Raw genomic sequence first — 22219 nt, 5'->3', positions numbered from 1 at the left:
GTGTAAAAAAATATAGCAGCATGAGAACTGGGATCCTCTTTTAAATAGTGGCCAGTTATAAGAAGACGTTTGACTAGGCTCTGTAGGCTATGTGCTCTCCAACCCTGTTCCAGGGGTCCTAGATAGGGACCAGATACCAGATACCATGGGACTCCCGTGGGACCCGACACAGAAGTGTGCGGCGTGATCGGAATGGTTCATGCTGCTTGCGGGCAGCGGTTGGTCAGAAAGAATAATTTGGGATTAAATATTATTTTAGTGATTTCATAATGGTTATAAATGTGTTACATAATGGTTGTAAATGCGTTGTGAATTGTTATAAAACCACTTGTCTATCACATGAATTCCTTGCTTTTATTCTGTCTGCTTGTGTCTCTCCTCTAACTGGGGCTCACTGGATCACACGCCTGCTTCAAACAGTAGTGGTGGCAAAAACTATTCTCCGATGTGATTTGAGTTTGTGATGAATTCTAAAAGCAGTCGTCAGCTTGAGGTTCCCACTGGAAACTATGCTATTAATCATATTCTAAAGGCAATGAAACAATGGCTTGTGATTGGGCGCTAGTCAGCCTATCAGAAGCCTTTTTCTTACTGACAGTTCAAGTTTTTAGATGATTTTGGAAAGTTTACAAAGTGAACTCGTCCCCGTCCCCCAAAAAAATGTATTCTGTCTTGCAGGGACTTTTTGTCTGTGCTGCTTCAAATTAGTTTGTTTACGCTGGAGTTTGTTTAAATAAAATTACTTTATTCAAAACAGCAAATGTCTTATGAAAACATGCACTCATTGGATGTTGGCACAAAATAAATACCCGCGGGCGCCGTCTGAAATCTTGCGGGGGAGGGCAATGTACCAAAACATGGGTCCCGCGCAGATCTCAGTCTAAGGCTTATAGGCTCGGGTTTAGAGTTATTTGGCTACTTCAGTTGTGATGTGAACCTTATCAAAACATATAGGCCTATAGGTCAGGCTAAATGTTACATGATTGGCCCTTGTCGGGCATGATTCACAAGTGTATTCTCACCCATCAGATTATTCTCAATTCAATCTTGTCTTTACATAGTGTCTTCAGGAAGTCACACCCCTTGACCTTTTCCACATTTTGTTCTTTTACAGCCTGAATTTAACATGAATTAAATTGAGAGTTTGTCACTGTACACACAATACCCCATAATGTCAAAGTGAAATTATGTTTACAAATTCAGTAAAGATAAAATGTCTTGTAATTTATTCAAATCTTTGTTATGTCAAGCCTCAATAAGTTCAGGAGTAAAAATTTACTTAACAAGTCACAAGTTGCATGGACTCACTCTGTGTGCAATAATAGTGTTTAACATGATATTTGAATCACTACCCAATCTCTGTACTCTACACATTCAATTATCAGTAAGGTCCCTCAGTCGAGCAGTGAATTTCACAGATTCAACTATGAAGACCAGGGAGGATTTCCAGTGGTTTGCAAAGAAGGGCACCTATTGGTAGATACTACAACGATACAGGCACCCTTCCAAAATCAGTTGCCGGAGAGGAAGGAAATCGCTAAGGGATTTCACCATGAGGCCAAACAGTTAGAGTTGAATGGCTGTGATAGGAGATGACTGAGGATGGATCAACAAACATTTTAGTTACTCTACAATACTAACCTAAATGACAGAAGGAAACCTGTACAGAATTTAAATGTTCCAAAACATGCAGCCTGTTTGCAAATAAACGATTTTGTCCTCGATACAATGCATTATGTTTGGGGCAAATCCATGTTGCATGGCCTAGGTATGTTGCATGGCCTAGGTATAGAGTAGCCAACAGGGGAAGGGACTGCCTAGTAAACTACCTGTTGGGGCAGGCAGAAATGTCAGAGTGGAAGACCAGGAAATATGAAATGCAGGGGGTGGGGTGTACAGACCCCAGAGCTGTGCTACTGGGACTGGTGTGGGCTCGGCTCACACTGGAGCATGTAATGGGGGGTGGGTGAACCGTCTGGGCGACTTTCTAGAGTGGTGTGGCTGCAGGGGGATTCTGTGTATTCGCACTGAATTTGAGCTAATGTTTGAGCTAATGTCTGGGCTAATGTCCGACTAATAATGATATGCTAATTATTAACGACCGCTGGTAACAAAGACAGCCCATTTACTGCTTGATAATGATTTAATAGTCTTCAGTAGAATGATCTGTTGATTACCTGGCTGAAGACTGTAGTCATGTCCCCAAATCAATGCTCTCTGATTTTTGTTTAGTTTTTCTAAAACCAACCGTACTGGCCCCTTTTTTTTAGCTGCTGTTTGGAATAACCAAGTCTAGATGCTATTGCTGGGGGTTAGTCTAATCTGACCATCTGCTTTCTTTTAAACACTGCAGCAGTAGTCTATCCATATTACTGGTGTGCTTTTAGAGTACGTGGCTGAGGCTCTGTTTACAGTGAGCGCTTGGTCAGGTTATTTGAGTGTTTTGGCAGACTGTGTAATCTCTGTTCACTGTTTACATCTGAAGTAGTATTGGTGTGAGTGTTTGTAGGGTCACGCAATTTTGGATGACATTAAAGCTTCCCAGTCAAAGGTTTGTGCATAAATTGACAATTTTTTTCGGTGCTTTTGTTTGTCTTGGTTTCTTCGGCAGGTATTTTTTCCGGTTGTTCGTGCACTACTTTTTTTTCCCGGGTAGCCGAAGTCCACAACCCCTTCATTATTTTATGCATATTTTTTTCACTAGAGAAATACTGCACCAAACATCTTAGTTTGGTGTAAAAGTACTCGACTAAAACGTCAAAAATTAATGTAAGATTTCTTGATTTATCTTGGAATAATTCAGACAATTTTGAGGAACGGTTTCTGGCTATGTTGCTACGGTGGCTCAAGAGGGGAAAAAACAACACTAATGTTGGCGAAGGTCTTTAGGGAGTATGCTAGCACAGACCTTGGCTTTGCGTGTTCTTGCTACGGTCACCGTAAACGTTCGAAAAGTACACATTACATTTTTATTTTAAAGTGCACATTTTCTCCTCACCTCCTCACCATTCATGATTTGAAATGCAATCAAGCATTTTAGATGGAAAATAATAAAGCAAACCTTATAATAATTAGCGTTAAAAACAATAAATAAATCGTTCCATGTCGGTAATTACATTTACGGATGCGTGCGACTGTTTTTAGTCTTTGCTGTAATATTGGCTTTAAAAATAAAATAAAACTTACAAGAGATTTATTTTGTGTTTACGTTGTTCCAAACAGTCAGAACAAATCTTGTAATCTAACAGCAGCTGTTTGGCACACATAATATGCACTTTTTCTTGATCTCCAGTATTTTCTACAACTAGTCAAATGTATTCCATATATCTGACTTCCCCCGTTTCAAGTTGTCGTCACGTCATCTGCATCCAATTTGCTGTCATGTTATGATGTTCGGAGTTGTTATAACCAATTTATTGATGTGATTATGATATGCTATAGGTCATGGTTGCGTGCATATGCGTGCATACGATGCTTACATGTGTCCACGTAATGACAGCAAGGGTTAAGGGAATTGGGAATGTTTTCCCTTAAACAAATGAGAGATTTCGGTAACAGAACTTTTTTCAGTCAGAAATGGCTGTCATTATGTGGCAGCTTCAGCAACATGGACAGCACCATAAACACTGTTGATGTTCTGTGGTGGTTTCTGCAGCAGGGAGGAGAGAGAGACAACGGGTGCTAGTCAGTCACTCTCTGTCTTTTTTAGTTTAACACAGCGCAGTCTGAGCCCGGCTCGGCACAATCAAATCAATCGCTGTCGGACTCCCTCTAGTCATTTGTGTGTCCTTAACTATTTCATCAAACAGTGCGCTTAAAGCATCAGACAAGCTCAGTGCATATAGTTGATTTGATTAAAACACATAGGATGTGTCTATATGGAAAAATACAGGTTTTACAATTTCTACCAATCGATTGGTTGAGAAAACAGACAACTCGGTCGACCCAAAGATTTATTTTAGTCGGTCAGACCGTCCTACATAATACAACACCTTGTTTCAGCAAGGAGCTACAAAGTTTTCATCACGTTGTTAAGAGTCCATGTTACCACAGAAACATAATCAATCTTCAGTCAGCTGGGTGATCCATCTCTACACTGACACACTATCTGGACTCTGGCAATTTCCCAGAGCAGTGGTGTGAAAAGAGGTGATGTGGAACTAGTGAGCTGAGCTCAGTTTTCAGAATCAGCTCCTGTTCACCTGATTGACTAGACCTGTAGTAGTACTGTGTCCATATCAGCCAGTCAGACTATGGCATTACTATCAGTCTTAAACAAAATAAGAGACTTAAAGCCTCTCACCTTTTTTGTCTCTGTTCTCCACTGGAATTGTTTTCTAGCCCTGATAACAACCCTCTCCCTTCTCTCTTTCTCTCTTTCCATAGTGATGTCCCAACACCACCACCAGCAGCACCTGCAACACACCCAGCAGCAGCCCCAACAGGCCCAGGCCTTGGGTTCGCCTGGCTCCCTCCCCCAGCAGCAGAGCTCTCAGGCTGGGATGATGAGTCTGTCCAACCCCCTGGGCGTGGTTGTCAGTGCCCAGCAGAAGATAAGGCTGCAGCGCATCCAGCTGGAGAGAGAGAGGATCCAGAGACGCCAGGAGGAGCTCATGAGACAGGTGAGGCAGTCTAGGCCTTCATCGCTAGGCCAAATGAGGAATTCTCATTTAAACCAACGTCTCTTTTGCATTACTAAAGAGACTGCAGAAGGAGACCCTGCTTTATTCTCAGACCTCCAGTCCACGTCTTAACACTGTTCTGTTTGTCCCACACCTACAACTCTCCGGAGTCTGTCAGGAGAGACCTGATACATACCCCTAATCAATCGTGCTCTTCTCTTTTCCTCTGAGAGAGACACCTAGACCCGATTTTATATTTTTAAAAATGTATTCAGGCTGAACCCACACTAGCATGTATGCATACACACGTTTTGTTCTATCCTCGTGGGGACCTAAAATGAATTTCCATTCAAAATCTTATTTTCTTTACCCAAACCCTAAACTTAACCCCTAACCCTAATAATAACCCTATCCCCTAAGCTTAAAATAGCCTTTGTCCCAACGAGGAGCATTTTTCTTGTTTTACTATCCTTTTGGGGACTTTTGGGTATTTTAGGTCCCCACAAGGATAGAAGAACCAGCATACACACAGGCCACAAGCCAGCACATCACGTGCCTCTTCCGAGCACAATGAGAAAAAAGGTTTCCCAGAAGACTCTCAGAAAGACAGCAAATGGATCTCTTAGTTGGACAGTAGATTGGTTTTGAGCGCAGGCTTTGGGCCTATGACTTTGGGGGGGTAAACATTAGCTCCCTCTAGTGGCCAAAAGGGGTAGCTACCAGCTACTCTATTCTGTTAATCATCTACTTACAGGAAGGCAGGCTCACATAGAGAGAGAGAGAGATGCACACCGGCTGTAAAAACACTGCTTTGTTCAGAAGCAGATTCTGTTATGAACTCAGCAAATGTTTCTCAAGTGATGCGGCTATGGAACCCTGACCTGTTCACCGGACGTGCTACCTGTCCCAGACCTGCTGTTTTCAACTCTCTAGAGACAGCAGGAGCGGTAGAGATACTCTTAATGATTGGCTATGAAAAGCCAACTGACATTTACTCCTGATTATTATTTGACCATGCTGGTCATTTATGAACATTTGAACATCTTGGCCATGTTCTGTTATAATCTCCACCCGGCACAGCCAGAAGAGGACTGGCCACCCCTCATAGCCTGGTTCCTCACTAGGTTTCTTCCTAGGTTTTGGCCTTTCTAGGGAGTTTTTCCTAGCCACCGTGCTTCTACACCTGCATTGCTTGCTGTTTGGGGTTTTAGGCTGGGTTTCTGTACAGCACTTCAAGATATTAGCTGATGTACGAAGGGCTATATAAAATAAACTTGATTTGATTTTGATTGATGTAGCACACAATGTGTTCCTGGACAATAAGTGATGTAGCACACAATGTGTTCCTGGACAATAATGAACATAGTTTCAGTAATCTTGAATCTCTCCTCTCACCCCTCTTCTCACCCCTCTTCTCACCCCTCTTCTCTCTCCTCTTCTCTCTCCTCTCCGCTCCCCCTCCTCTTCTCGCTCCCCCTCCCCTCTTCTCGCTCACCGTCCTCTCCTCCCCTCTTCTCTCTCCCCCTCCTCTCCCCCCCTCTTCTCTCTCCCCCTCCTCTCCTCCCCTCTTCTCGCTCCCCCTCCTCTCCTCCCCTCTTCTCACTCCCCCTCCTCTCCTCCCCTCTTCTCGCTCCCCGTCCTCTCCTCCCCTCTTCTCGCTCCCCGTCCTCCCCTCTTCTCGCTCCCCCTCCTCTCCTCCCCTCTTCTCGCTCCCCCTCCTCTCCTCCCCTCTTCTCGCTCCCCCTCCTCTCCTCCCCTCTTCTCGCTCCCCCTCCTCTCCTCCCCTCTTCTCACTCCCCCTCCTCTCCTCCCCTCTTCTCACTCCCCCTCCTCTCCTCCCCTCTTCTCTCCCCCTCCTCTCCTCCCTTCTTCTCTCTCCCCCTCCTCTCCTCCCTTCTTCTCTCTCCCCCTCCTCTCCTCCCCTCTTCTCTCTCCTCTCTCCCCGTCCTCTCCCCTCTTCTCTCTCCTCTCTCCCCGTCATCTCCCCTCTTCTCTCTCCTCTCTCCCCCTCCTCCTCCCCTCTTCTCGCTCCCTCTTCTCTCTCCCCTCTTCTCTCCCCCCTCTTCTCTCTCCTCCCCCCTCCTCTCCCTCCCCCCTGCTGCCTATTGCTTCCCCCTAGGAGGTGGCACTGTGTAGACAGCTCCCTGTGGACTCTGAGAGCATGGCACCAGCGCCCACTCCCGGTGGCAACCCTGCCCAGCCCATGACCCAGGGCAACATGCCCACCAACGGATCTGACCCCTTCCTGAACAGGTATGTGCACTCCTGACTCAATTCAAATCAAAGGGCCTTATTGGCATGGGAAACGTATGTTAACATTTCCAAAGCAAGTGAAGTAGTATAATAAGCAAAGGTGAAATAAACTATCAAAAATTAACAGTAAACATTACATTTACAGAATTTCCAAAATAATAAAGTCATTTCAAATGTCATATTATGACTATATACAGTGTTGTAATGATGTGCTTCTGATTCTTCTCATCTGTCTCCCCCTCTCTCTCTTATTCCCCTCATTCTCCCTTCTTTCTCAACACCCCCTCTCCCTCTCTCCCTCGTCTCCTTCTTCTCTCAGCCTGGTTATTAGACGGGATCAGTTTATTAATACGTTTTGTTCCTTCCTCTGTGATCCACAGTGGTCACTTCCAGCATTCCCGGGAGCAGAGCACAGACAGTGGCCTGGGGCTGGGCTGTTACAGCATCCCCACCACCCCAGAGGACTTCCTTAACAACATGGAGGAGATGGACACAGGTAGTACGCTTTATCCCGACGTCTCTCTCACCTTCTCGCTCTCAAATTCAAGCTGCTTTATTGACGTCAAAAACATTGCGTCAATTTTGCCAAAGCAACAATGTATTTAATAATCATTGTAATAAAAATAATGAACAATAATACAAATAAAAAAACAACAACAAAATGGTAAGTCAATAGTAGAAATATAACAAATAATAGTGACGATAAAAGGCTAAACATGGAAAATGGAACTGTCATCCTCATCATTACACCACTACCACTAACATTACTACTACCACCCCTGCTACCATCACCATTACTACTACTACCATCACCATTACTACTACTACCATCACCATTACTACTACCACTACCATTACTACTACCACTACCATTACTACTACCATCACCATTACTACTACTAACATCACCATTACTACTACCACTACCATTACAACTACCACTACCATTACTACTACCACCCCTGCTACCATCACCATTACTACTACTACCATCACCATTACTACTACCATCACCATTACTGCTACCATCACCATTACTACTACTACCATCACCATTACTACTACTACCCCTGCTACCATCACCATTACTACCACTACCATCACCATTACTACTACCATCACCATTACTACTACCACCCCCGCTACCACTACCATTACTACCACTACCATTACTACTACCATCACCATTACTACTACCACCCCCGCTACCACTACCATTACTACTACCACCCCTGCTACCATCACCATTACTACCACCACCATCACCATTACTACCACCACCATCACCATTATTACTACTACCACTACCATTACTACTACCACTACCATTACTACTACCACTACCATTACTACTACCATTACCACTACCATTACCACTACCGTCACCATTACTACCACTACCCTTACTACTAACACCGTCACCATTACTACTAACACCGTCACCATTACTACCAACACCGTCACCATTACTACTACCAACACCATCACCATTGCTACCACCACCATTACTACCACCACCGTCACCATTACTACCAACACCACCATCACCATTGCTACCACCATTACTACAATCACCATTACCACCAACACCCCCATTACCATCACCATTACTACCACCATTACTACTACTACTACCATCACCATTACTACCACCACCATTACCATCACCATTACTGCCACCACCATTACTACCACTACCGTCACCATTACTACCACCATCACCATTACTACTACTACCACCATCACCATTACTACTACCACCATTACTACTACTACTACCATCACCATTACTACCACCACCACCATCACCATTACTACTACTACCATCACCATTACTACTACTACCATCACCATTACTACTACTACCATCACCATTACTACTACTACCATCACCATTACTATAACCACCATCACCATTACTATAACCACCATCTCCATTACTATAACCACCATCACCATTCCTACAACCACCATCACCATTCCTACAACCACCATCACCATTACTACTACTACCACCATTACTACCACTACTACCATCACCATTACTACTACACTCACCATTACTACTACCATCACCATTACTACCACTACCATTACTATTACCACCCCTGCTACCATCAACATTACTACCATCACCATTACTAGGACCACTACCATTACTACTACCATCACCATTACTACTACCACTACCATTACTGCTACCATCACCATTACTACTACTACTACCACTACCATTACTACTACCATCACCATTACTACTACCATCACCATTACTACCACTACCATTACTACTACCATTACTACTACCATCACCATTACTACTACCACTACCATTACTACTACCACCCCTGCTACCACTACAATTACTACCACCGCCGTCACCATTACTACCACCGCCGTCACCATTACTACCACCGCCGTCACCATTACTACCACCGCCGTCACCATTACTACCACCGCCGTCACCATTACTACCACCGCCGTCACCATTACTACCACCGCCGTCACCATTACTACCACCGCCGTCACCATTACTACCACCGCCGTCACCATTACTACCAACGCCGTCACCATTACTACTACCACCGTCACATTACTACTACCACCGTCACCATTACTACCATCACCATTACTACTACCATCACCATTACTACCACCATTACTACTACCACCCCTGCTACCACTACCATTACTACCACCGTCACCATTACTACCACCACCGTTACCATTACTACACTACTACTACTACCATCACCATTACTACCACCATCACCATTACTACCACCATCATCATTACTACTACCGCCATCACCATTACTACTACCACCCCCGCTTCCACTACCATTACTACTACCACCCCTGCTACCATCACCATTACTACCACTACCATCACCATTACTAGGACCATCACCATTACTACCACTACCATCACCATTACTACTACCATCACCATTACTACCACCACTACCATTACTTCCACTACCATTACTACTACCACTACCATTACTACCATCACCATTACTACCACTACTATCACCATTACTAGGACCACTACCATTACTACTACCATCACCATTACTACTACCATCACCATTACTACTACCATCACCATTACTACTACCACTACCATTACTACGACCACCCCTGCTATTACTACCACCGTCTCCATTACTACCACCGCCGTCACCATTACGACCACCGCCGTCACCATTACGACCACCGCCGTCACCATTACGACCACCGCCGGCACCATTACGACCACCGCCGGCACCATTACGACCACCGCCGGCACCCTTACGACCACCGCCGGCACCATTACGACCACCGCCGGCACCCTTACGACCACCGCCGGCACCCTTACGACCATCGCCGGCACCCTTACGACCACCGCCGCCACCCTTACGACCACCGCCGTCACCCGTACGACCACCGCCGTCACCATTATTACCACCGCCGTCACCATTACTACCATCACCATTACTACTACTACCACCCCTGCTACCACTACCATTACTACCACCGACACCATTACTACTACGACCATCACCATTACTACTACGACCATCATCATTACCACCATCACCATTACTACTACTACTACTATCACCATTACTACTACCATCACCATTACTACTACTACTACTATCACCATTACTACTACCATCACCATTACTACTACTACGACCATCGCCATTACTACTACGACCATCACCATTACTACTACGACCATCATCGTTACCACCATCACCATTACTACTACTACTACTATCACCATTACTACTACCATCACCATTACTACTACTATCACCATTACTACTACCATCACCATTACTACTATCACCATTACTACTACCGCCATCACCATTACTACCATTACTACCACCACATCACCATTACTACCATCACCATTACTACTACCACCATCACACTTACTACTACCACCATCACCATTACTACTACCACCATCACCATCACCATTACTACTACCACCATCACCATTACTACTACCACCACCACCATTACTACTACCACCACCACCATTACTACTACTACTACTACTACTACCATCACCATTAAACTGCTATCATTACTCTCTCTCACTGACTCAGACTCCCCCTTCTCTCCCCCCTTCCCTCCAGGTGAGAGCATGGCCCAGGCGGGCAGTATGAACGTGTCCCAGCACAGCAGCTTCCCAGACTTCCTCGACTCCCTGCCAGGGACCAACGTGGACCTGGGAACCCTGGAGGGAGCGGACCTCATCCCCATTCTTAACGATGTGGAGTCAGTCCTCAACAAGAGCGAGCCCTTCCTCACCTGGCTGTAAACACGCACACACATCTTCTACAAACATACACATGTACACACACACACACACACACATGTACAACCCTAAACACACAGACCAACACACACACGCCCAACAAACAGGACGAAAGACTCCACGTATCTAAAGACTCTGTCTGTGCTGCCTTTTAGCGACCTATTCAAATCAGCTTGATTTATTTTTCACGTGTCCAGTAATATTACCCTTTGTGTGCCCGACCGCCTATCACTCTGATTCAGTTCAGGTTAAAGATATAGAAAGAGTATTAACCAAAGCCTTGAGAGAACAAAATCAAATCAAATCATGACACGTATTAAAGTGAATACTGTATGGTAACACAAGTTAGTCGTTTTGTATGTTCTGGAAGACTCGCCCACCCTGGTTTTTGAATCACAATAGATGTTATTTTTTACAGCTTTCCTGTCTCTCTTGGGGTGACACTATGTGGAACAAGTACTTGGTGAGAAAAAAAAATTAGAATAATTATTGGCGTCCAATGGTATTGCTTTGTCATGACTAAATGTATGCAGGGAGGCTTTTTTTAACCAATAGGTGGCGCTATTGCTTAAGCTACTGTAGTTATGAAATGGATCTTTTACTGGCTACAAGGCTGTCCATCTGTAGGTTCTTAGTATAAGGTGCACCTCTGTCGGCTACAGCACTGTAAACCTTCTTATCTAACAAATGATCAATCACCAACAGTATTTTAACTGTCAGTTTGGGTTTGAATTTAAAAAACCACACTGTTACTGTTGTTTCTGTTCATAAAAAACAACAACTACAGATTCACTTCTACATCAGCATTAGTAGCCATGGGAACAAAGTGTGTTGTATACCAAATAAAGTTTCCTATTGTTCGCTACAATATCACTACAAAAGCTTTAAAACTTTAAAATTGTACTTAGTTTGATTTTTAAACAGAACTGTTTTTAGTAGTTTTTTTGTGTCATTTTAATAATTGTACTCCAATGTAGCTAATTGAACACTAAAATATCATGCCTCTGTTATGCAACAATGTAAAATTCTGTATTCTAATACTACACTATTTTTTTTATATCATACTATAGTATTTGTTTTTTTTTCTGATCTGTAAAATAGCCTACATGGGTTCTTTTGCATCTGGTGCCATTTGTAGGACTTATAATATAGTTTGCATTTTTTTGTATTTATCAAGAGCTATGATTCTATTTTTGTTCAATTTTTTTGTTCCAATTTTTTTTTTTTTTATGAAATTGAGATTTCAAAGCACTACAAATCAGCAAAATGATTGAAATATATCTGATCATGAAGTGAATGTTGAAGTTAGATGATCACCAGACGTTTTTGTTTCAATATGCGTTGACGCTTGATAATCCTTCATACGCAAACTCTCCTTGGTCTTCGGTCTGTTTTTTGGGGGGTTTTGCAAAAAGGACACAAAAAAAATTATTCTATCTGTTCTACGGGGAAATATGCAACAATAGTCTTTTTATATGGTCAGAGGTTATTGTGCCTTTACGTTTTTAGAGGATTTTTAGTGAATTGTCAGATTGGATTGGCATGGAGGTTGGTATTCGGATCTTGTTTTAACGTGCCGGCCCCACAACACAATCTGCTCGGATCCTTTTTTTTAAATCTACATTTGTCTCAGTTTTTGTATTTGCATGTTGATTGACATATTTGCTATTCCTAGCGTTAGGTGGTCTATAGCCCGACCTTATATTGTGACTATACTGAGTCTGGTTACTATGTAGAACGTTAGAACTAAGAAGGCGAGGAAGTGATGGATCCTGGGTAGGGGCAGGTGAATTAGGGGGGGTTGTTGAGTTTAGGGGGGGGGGTGTTCAATGCACGCCAAAACCCACTGGGAGGGTGAGAGGGGTGTGAGAAGGGACGAGGTGAAGAGGGGCGTGAGAAGGGACTAGGTGAAGAGGGGCGTGAGAAGGGGAGATTATCACATCACAGTTATCACATCACTACCACCTGTGTCCTTGGAGTGGTGTGGATTGGGGGAAAGGGTGTGACGGTGTGGATTGGTTTCAGAGATTGGAGGCCTCTTACCCAGGCATGGCCAATGAAGGCTAGCTCTGACAGGGCTAGCAACATGCTAACTCATGCCCAGGGCTAGCAACATGCTAACTCATGCCCAGGGCTAGCAACATGCTAACTCATGCCCAGGGCTAGCAACATGCTAACTCATGCCCAGGGCTAGCAACACGCTAACTCATGCCCAGGCCCAGCTGACGGGGCTAGCAACATGCTAACGTATGCACAGCTGATGAAAAGGGCTCCAGTGAAAGGCGATGAGGTCTTTTTAGAATCAAACAAGGTTATTAATCCAATCACACAGCTGCCTCTCTTGGTGTCTCTGTGTCAGGGAGGTTTTGTGTTTTCAGTTGAATGATGTGCTGTTCCAGGCTCTAAGGGGGGAAACTTGGCAGGGCTGTCTGTGCACCATTACTGGGGACACAATTCAAGGTTGCACCAGTATGAAGGGCACAAGTTAAATGTTTGAGAAAATGGATAGCAATTGTATCAGATTGTCTTTTTGTAAATCTATACTTTGGGGGATATAAAGACCAGACGAAGAGAGAGATTCTATGAGACCATAGAACACAGTGGTGGTGTTATACCGTTAAGGGTTTGAGGAAATGGTTTGGTGTGGAGCATATGTTTTGACTAAAGGTGCATAGAGTGGCATGACATGAAATGGAATAGACAGGATAACCTGTAGCAATATATAGCGCAGTATAGCGCAGTGGCTAGGCTACAGCTGCATGGTAGGATGGGACGGGGGTGTGTTGTCAGTAGTTACGGGGTTCTTGGAATGTTGAAGGCATGCTCATTGGTGGTGAAAATCAGACTAACAAAATGGCCGCATACTGTATCCTATCCTGGCAGTGTGGACTTCATTTTTACATGATGTAACCTCGGCAAGAAGTCTCTGAAAATTACAGTAACATGTTTTTAAAAAATGAATAAATAAAGAATAAAATGGCGTCAGAACCGTGGATCTTTGTGTTTTTTATTTTATTGATGCCATTTATTACAGAAGATCAGTCTTGATCACTGATATCACAACAAGCCACAGATCACACACAACCGTATACAGAACCAAAAATGACCTACGAACATTATTACTCTCTAGGTAAAATAAGCTAGTATACAAAACAACATACCCCCACCCCCATAATTCCACTCCATACATTAGGGAGCAGTCCAATTACACCCCCCCCCCCCCCCCACCAAGGCCAGCTAGCTATACCCAGAGGAATGTTTATAAAGTAGAAGTTTAAGTTTAATTTGTATTTATTTAGCTAGGATAATCCACTCGGTAATAATTGCCTCTGTTTTCCAGAGAGTCCTGGGTGAATGTTCTAACAAGAATGTAAATGTTCAGGTTCTACCATCTATATATGTAAATAGGGTTGGAGAAGGCTACATTGCAGTGTGTTTTGTATAATATAGCGGAGCCAACCATAAAGTCGCTGAAAACCCAACACGACAGACTCCTTAGTAACCCTGTGACGCTACAGTAAACATTGACACAGAGGAGGGAATCTCGTCATGTCCCTCCATTTAACAGGAACTAGCAAGAATAAAGTTATAAAATGACACCCACAAGCCTTCTCTGATAAGACTGACACGGGTGTGGCCCACAGTGTACACACACTGTCATAAACCTCTGAAGGGGGTTTTCATGTGTTTTTGAATATTGAAAATGATTTGCAATTTAAATAAGCCCAGAGACTAATATTTAATAGATTTAATTGATGCCAAGTGTTCTGTCTTTTAAGGTACATAATATGGAATTATAATATGAAATGTTGAAAGTGCTTTCATGTTTTTAACGTATTGAATAAGAAGTTTGATTTAATTACATATTACCATTTAAAAAGTGAAAAATAGAAATACTTAATGTGGCTATTAAATGTCCTCTGCTGTCATAAGACCTACCACCAAGCAAATGGCCTAGGTAGGTAGCTAGGTAGGTTGGAAATGGTCGATTTTTTTTTTTTACATATTTTTTTTTTACAAATATTTAACAAAATCATATGGACCTCATCGAAAGCCAGTCAGTGTTGTTGATATAAGAAGTCTTCGGTCTTCTTCTGAAGGGCTCACGGATCCTCAGACTGCATCATCACTACTCTGAAAAACAAACACAGGACAATAACTTTCCAAAAATATTCAAATAAATTCTTACTCAAAACAAAAACATATTTCTACAGTGTATTAGTGGGTCAATCATGGATGAGCTAATTGTTGCTCAGCTTACTGAAGTTCATGTAGTTCATGGTCAGATAACACATGGCTGAGAGGTCAGTGACACAGGTGGAAGAATAGGGTCTAGCTCTTATTGGAGGGATGGGACTGGGGGAGGGGCTATGACTGGGACTGGGGGTGGGGCTAGCTCTGGGACTGGGGGTGGGGCTAGGTCTGGGACTGGGGGTGGGGCTAGGACTGGGACTGGGGGTGGAGCTAGGTCTGGGACTGGGGGTGGGGCTAGGTCTGGGACTGGGGGTGGGGCTAGGACTGGGACTGGGGGTGGAGCTAGGACTGGGGGTGGGGCTAGGTCTGGGTCTGGGGGTGGGGCTAGGACTGGGACTGGGGGTGGGGCTAGGACTGGGACTGGGACTGGGGGTGGAGCTAGGTCTGGGGCTGGGGTTGGGGCTAGGACTGGGACTGGGACTGGGGGTGGAGCTAGGTCTGGGGCTGGGGGTGGGGCTAGGACTGGGACTGGGACTGGGGGTGGAGCTAGGTCTGGGGCTGGGGGTGGGGCTAGGACTGGGACTGGGGGTGGAGCTAGGTCTGGGGCTGAGCAGCTTCGAGTCTCATATTTAATACATTTAATTAAATCAGGTGTGGTCAACTGGTGAAAAATGTGTACCAATTGGGCTTATGGTCTAGACTAGAGGTTGATTTGACATGGGGTGTTTCAATACAACAGGGTCCTCTTACCCCCCCCACAGCAGCCGCAGCAGTCTCCACAAATGGCCCCAAAGAGACCGTTGATGACCTGGATGGCACAGAGCACAACCTGCAGCAGACCCATGACCAGCAGCATGGAGAACAGAGTCAGGTGCCAGGTCACGATGCCTTCTGGCTTTATACAGCCCTCCCACAGGGTGTGGTTATTCAGGTAGTCACTGGTGGACAACAGAGAGTTCAGAAAAAGTTAAATAAGACATAAATTACGTCATGTGTAATTCATGATGAATGCGGGTGAATGAGTGAGCGAGCGAGTGATTTACATACATTGTGTCACAACATGAACAATGTATCACCAACATTGTGTTTGAGCGGTAAAACGGTTCTTACCCGTTGACAAACGGGTTGGTCCACGACTCTGTTGTGCCATTCGTATAGAGACATTTGGGTCCGTTATGAATGGCAACAGCAGACACAATGAAGGAGTAGCCGGCCCCCAGAACCCCCACCGCCGCAAAGATGATAGAGGTGAACATCTGATGATAGAGGTGAAATTGATCATAGTTACAGAGGTCCAATTTAATCAATCAATCAATCTGGGTATTGAACCCGGTCTATCCAAGACAAGTGACTTAAGAAGACCATGTTAGTCCACTGAGCTAAAACCTGTGGTAGGAAGAACTAACACTAGTCTTCAGGGTTCATACTGTTAGTGGGATGGACTTCAGGGCCCGTATAAAGCGTCTCAGAGTAGTTGAGTACTGATCTAGGATCTGTCCATATAAATCTGATTCATTGAGATAAAAAAAAAAAAAAGGCAAAACTGATCCTAGATCAGCCCTCCTACTGTGAGATGCTTTGTGGATACGGGCCCAGGTCTCATACCGGGCCCAGGTCTCATACCGGGCCCAGGTCTCATACCGGGATCAGGTCTCATACCCAGATCAGGTCTCATACCGGGATCAGGTCTCATACCCAGATCAGGTCTCATACCGGGATCAGGTCTCATACCGGGCCCAGGTCTCATACCGGGATCAGGTCTCATACCGGGCCCAGGTCTCATACCGGGCCCAGGTCTCATACCGGGCCCAGTTCTCATACCGGGATCAGGTCTCATACCGGGCCCAGGTCTCATACCGGGCCCAGGTCTCATACCGGGCCCAGTTTGATACTGTATTTCAGCAGGAGTTATTTCCTTGAACTAACCAATGCAACAGTGGACAAACTATCCATTGCTCCTTTTGCCCAAAATCAGTTGAAAGCAACAGCACCCTCCTACGATGCAGTATGGAGATGGAATGATACTATTGATCAGGTGGTAAGAGCTCTTTGTTTCTCCTATCTGCTGGCCACCAATATAATGGGGGCTCTGTCCCTAGGAGACATGGGAAATGTCAGTTGAACTCCCTGCTTTGGGCCGATCAAACATCTAGGTGTTATATCTACTGTGTGTGTGTGTGTGTGTGTGTGTGTGTGTGTGTGAGAGAGAGACTGGTTAGGTCTACAAGTATGCGCCCTGTGCTTTATGGGTAAATTCCCAGACCCGAGTTCGGCGTGCGTAAATGGAACATAATTCCCTTTTTATGCTCTTTTCTCTGTACATTTTGACCTTTGAACTGATCCATTTAGAATAGCATTATATTCACTTGGGGGGGGAGGGCTGTGTCTACAGATACACCGTATTCTGACCGTGACATCATTCCCTCATATTTCCATCACATTTTACCCACTATGAAACGATGAATAAGGTTCAGAGTGGAACAACATCTACTTTATTTAACGAGGCAAGTCAGTTAAGAACAGATTCCTATTTTCAATGACGGCCTAGGAACAGTGGGTCAACTGCCTTGTTCAGGGGGCAGGACAACAGATTTTTACCTCGTTTTACCTCATAACCTTTAAGGTTACAAGTCCAACGCTCTAACCGCTAGGCTACCTGCCGCTTCAACAATGAAGGTGTGGCGGAGCTGTGTCTACACCTTATTTTGACCGTGACATCATTCCCTCATAATGAAACTATGAATCAATGAATAAGCTTCCGAGTGGAACAACGTGTACTTTATTATTCATGATAAGAAATAACACCATTCCCCATATGTTTGGGGAATGGTGTTATTTCTTTTTTGTAAATATAAATGACAATTGTTTTAGATCTATTTGACCTTATAATTGATGGAGACAAATGTGAAACCAGTTATACGACAGCAAAGTGAAACATATCAACATAGCACCTTTTCCACAGTACGTTTATGAATCACTAGCCTTGTAACTTGGGATGAAATGTGGACACCAAAGCTATAGGCTTCTGTAGCCTTGCGCAAATTACAGTGTAGCGTCAAACCAAACTAGTTGATTTATGATTTCTACAACGTTTTAATTATATGCTCAGACTTTTCACTGTATATTTTACAATTTGTATCCTGTTAAATATGAGCCACTATCGGTAGCCACCGTCATTTATACCCACATACAATTGTAAATGTCTCTTTAGTGTTAGTTTCCTTAAATTTAGCATCATTCCTTTAAATCGTTAGTTGGCCTCTCTTTCCTCTGTCACGCTAGTGTGGTTGTTCCTGAGGATCTCTAGCTATAGTGGGTCATATCAGGCTAACGTATTACAAGTAGTGCAATAATTTGGGACACGTAACCTATTTGAATCATTATGGAACACAGACCATACTGTAGCAGTTTAAACATGGAGTCTGGCGCACGGTTCACCACAGTTGGACCATTGTCATCACAGTTCCATGACTAGTGAGGATTATCAGGGTAGATTTGTTAGACTACTGTCCAATCCTTATTCTACACTTTTCTCCCCTTCAAATATTTTATGGATTAAACATGATTAGTCAATCAACCACTGTATTTTTGATTCACCAATATAATGAGGTTCTCCAAACCTGTTTTTTTTAAATTATGCTTTCCTAATGATAAATAATATACAAGATCAGAGTATTTTTTTAATCTACCAATTGGTGCTGAACAGGAGATGATATGCATGTATTTAGATAGCTTTTTGTCATTGATCCCTAATATTCTGAACCGTTCTCGCCATGTATTCTAGTGAGTCTGTCGTAAAGGTAAACCAAATTTAAAGAGATGGCTTTAGATAAATAACCCTATTGTATGAAAAATTCCACGAGAAGATCTGTTGGCCAACAAATGGGAGGGTTTTCAGCGGTTGAATAAAATGTATTCCGTGCACAGGGGAACCACGCCTGCAAAGTATTATGGACCTGCATAAGATAAGTCTGAGTACAATCTACTGAGAAGTGCGTAGAAAAGGCGTGCGTAGGACAGGCGTACATTTCCTAAGTCTGAATCGGACCCTTAACAGAAGAGAACACCTACACTGTATAGAAAAGTTGCTATGGATATGTTTGTCCCTATGTACTCACCGCAAATCTCTTTCCACAACTCTCGTTGCCACAGCAACCGCAGCAGTCATTGTTTTTAAGGCCCAGGAAGACCAGCGCCGGGAAGATCATCTGCTCAGAAAGAGATACAGAGCCATTAGGATACACACATATTGGACAGAAAGACATCATACTACCCACAACCATTAGGACAATACCAGGAACACTGCTCTCCAGTTCTAAATAGTCCCTATAGCCAGACAATCATATTAGCTGGAATCAGATTAGTATGGATTCTAGTGATTCTGTCATCAGCGACATGAAGGACAACAGCAGGTTGGCTTTAGAAGCAGAAATAAACTGGCAACGTTGAACCTTGTGATCATTTCCTAAACTTCTCCTAAAATTCTTACAGTTCTGTAATAACACAAGCATAATGGACAAGACCACCCACAAAGGCTTTCATTTTGATCCTTTCAATTGCACCTCATATAAAGATTCTACATCAAACAATACACTCTCTGGTACAAAATCCTGTCCGCAATATTATCACTTAAGTTAAAGGAAACACCTGTCGTTCTCATACATTTTGTTTCTGATTCATACAGGGGACTTGTAGTGAAGACGTGAATGGAATATACACTATGCATGGACACAGAGCATAATAGACTACACATGACTTCCACCAATCCCACTCCTGACCTCTCAATGAATATCCTGACCTCTCAATCAATATCCTGACCTCTCAATCAATATCCTGACCTCTCAATCCCACTCCTGACCTCTCAATGAATATCCTGACCTCTCAATGAATATCCTGACCTCTCAATCAATATCCTGACCTCTCAATCAATATCCTGACCTCTCAATCAATATCCTGACCTCTCAATCCCATTTCTGACCTCTCAATGAATATCCTGACCTCTCAATCAATATCCTGACCTCCCAATCAATATCCTGACCTCTCAATCAATATCCTGACCTCTCAATCAATATCCTGACCTCTCAATCCCATTTCTGACCTCTCAATGAATATCCTGACCTCTCAATGAATATCCTGACCTCTCAATGAATATCCTGGCCTCTCAATCAATATCCTGACCTCTCAATGAATATCCTGACCTCTCAATGAATATCCTGACCTCTCAATTAATATCCTGACCTCTCAATGAATATCCTGATCTCTCAATGAATATCCTGATCTCTCAATGAATATCCTGACCTCTCAATGAATATCCTGATCTCTCAATGAATATCCTGACCTCTCAATGAATATCCTGACCTCTCAATCAATATCCTGAGCCTAGATTGTGTAGTAGGAAACAAAGCTTTTTAAAAGGGCCATCCATCTCACTAAAGCCATTCTGTCATGTAGACAGAACCTCTAGGCCAGTAACTACACCTGTATCTCTGTCTAACTGTTCACCTGTTTTCTGATAGACTCAATCCAATATTTATCATTTTCTATGTTTCACCACATGTTGAATAGAGACATTCAAATACAACCGTTGAAATTAGACATTTTGACATTAAAGAGTTACAGTATTAGAAGTTATTTTCAAAGGCCCCATTCCAAAAGCACTGGCATTTCCCACCCCCCGGCAACAGTTGACTTACCATAACACCAGATCCCATGATACCCCCAAAGTAAAACACCTCCTCGGTGATGTGGTTATTGTCTTCTGCGACCAGCCCCCCAGGGAAGAAGAGGAGGATGTTGCAGAGAACACACAGGATGGCCAGAGGGATCAGGGTGATACCCAGACACTTGGCAAAGCTACCCGAACACATGGTCGATGGTTCACGATCACCTCAGCAGCTAAAACAGTCACACAACACAGGGCCAAGAGGGATTCTCTAAAAGTCCAAAGGGCTCCCACACAAACTCGTACACACCTAAACTGTACTGTACTGTAGGTCCCTATCTAGGACTATAGCCTACCTGTCTAGAACCAGCAAACGGTCTCAGTCCCTCAGATTGGGGAGGGGTGTATGTATATATACACACCGCTGGCTGGATGATGATGTCATGATGACACTGCCTTAAATTGAATTTACAGCAGTTGTGCCATGGCAACCATCTGGTCTGGTTAATATTCTACTACACGATTTGTCTGCCTGGCCTCAGCCCTGACAGAGAGCGAGACTGGAGTTATTGAACACATTGGTGACCTATTGGAGTCCATCTGACGATGAAGAAGTGAATCTATGTGTGTTGTATCAATTGACTCTATGTATTTATGTGGAAGCAACATTCTACTTGTCCAAAGTCAAATTTCCCCTCGGGGACAATAAATTATATCCTATCATATCACACTGGGTTATCAACGGGAGTACATTTGGGATAATACTAAGTTTTACCTGTTTTACCTCATAAGGTATCATACACAGTAAAAACCATTCCCAATACATGAAGAATAACTTTACGGTACTCTGGGGGTGGCAGGTAGCCTAGTGGTCAGAGCGTTGGACTAGTAACCGCAAAGGTTGCAAGATCGAATCCCCTGACCTGACAAGGTACAAATCTGTCGTTCTGCCCTTGAACAAGGCATTTAACCCACTGTTCCTAGGCCTGTCATTGTAAATAAGAATTTGTTCTTAACTGACTTGCCTAATTAAATAAAGGTAAAATAAAAAACTCTATTTGACTCAGTCAAACTGTAGTGAAACACCTGCGAAGCTTCTCATGATAACTCCTCATAAAGTATCATACACAGTAAAAACCAATCCCAATACATGAAGAATAACTTTTT

At 43.6% G+C, this 22219-nt stretch overlaps 2 protein-coding genes across 4 annotated transcripts in view; one reads left to right on the top strand and one right to left on the bottom strand.

The window, feature by feature from the left end:
* The window catches only part of wwtr1 (WW domain containing transcription regulator 1), a 69735-nt gene extending 55546 nt beyond the window's left edge, over positions 1 to 14189 (top strand). For 2 of the 3 annotated variants that reach the window (XM_055943794.1, XM_055943796.1), the window contains 4 exons: positions 4387 to 4622; positions 6742 to 6875; positions 7256 to 7371; positions 11015 to 14189. In XM_055943794.1, coding sequence (XP_055799769.1) covers positions 4387 to 4622; positions 6742 to 6875; positions 7256 to 7371; positions 11015 to 11199 — 671 coding nt within the window. In that variant the 3' untranslated portion in view covers positions 11200 to 14189. The remainder of the gene's footprint in view (positions 1 to 4386; positions 4623 to 6741; positions 6876 to 7255; positions 7372 to 11014) is intronic. The other variant, XM_055943795.1, reaches the window with a different exon arrangement.
* A 6-nt stretch (positions 14190 to 14195) lies between these two features.
* On the bottom strand, positions 14196 to 21447 carry tm4sf4 (transmembrane 4 L six family member 4). The gene is made up of 5 exons (XM_055943797.1): positions 21084 to 21447; positions 19509 to 19598; positions 16501 to 16646; positions 16141 to 16328; positions 14196 to 15330 (listed from the first exon to the last, which is right to left on the bottom strand). The coding sequence occupies exons 1-5, from the start codon at positions 21255 to 21257 to the stop codon at positions 15326 to 15328; spliced, it is 603 nt and encodes a 200-aa protein (XP_055799772.1). The 5' UTR covers positions 21258 to 21447; the 3' UTR covers positions 14196 to 15325.
* Between the last annotated feature and the right edge of the window lie 772 nt (positions 21448 to 22219).

Source organism: Salvelinus fontinalis, chromosome 14, assembly GCF_029448725.1.
Source record: "Salvelinus fontinalis isolate EN_2023a chromosome 14, ASM2944872v1, whole genome shotgun sequence".
In the NCBI taxonomy this organism is placed as follows: Eukaryota; Metazoa; Chordata; class Actinopteri; order Salmoniformes; family Salmonidae; genus Salvelinus; species Salvelinus fontinalis.
The sequence above is the reverse complement of the archived record's forward strand: the minus strand, read 5'-3'. Positions and strand labels throughout refer to the sequence as shown.

Excerpts from the sequence above, each read along its gene's own strand:
- tm4sf4 (XM_055943797.1), bottom strand. The coding sequence starts at position 21,257 with ATGTGTTCGGGTAGCTTTGCCAAGTGTCTGGGTATCACCCTGATCCCT. Across the intron at positions 19,599-21,083 it reads TCATGGGATCTGGTGTTATG|ATGATCTTCCCGGCGCTGGT; the intron begins GTAAGTCAACTG and ends CTTTCTGAGCAG. Across the intron at positions 16,329-16,500 it reads ACCAACCCGTTTGTCAACGG|TGACTACCTGAATAACCACA; the intron begins GTAAGAACCGTT and ends GTTGTCCACCAG.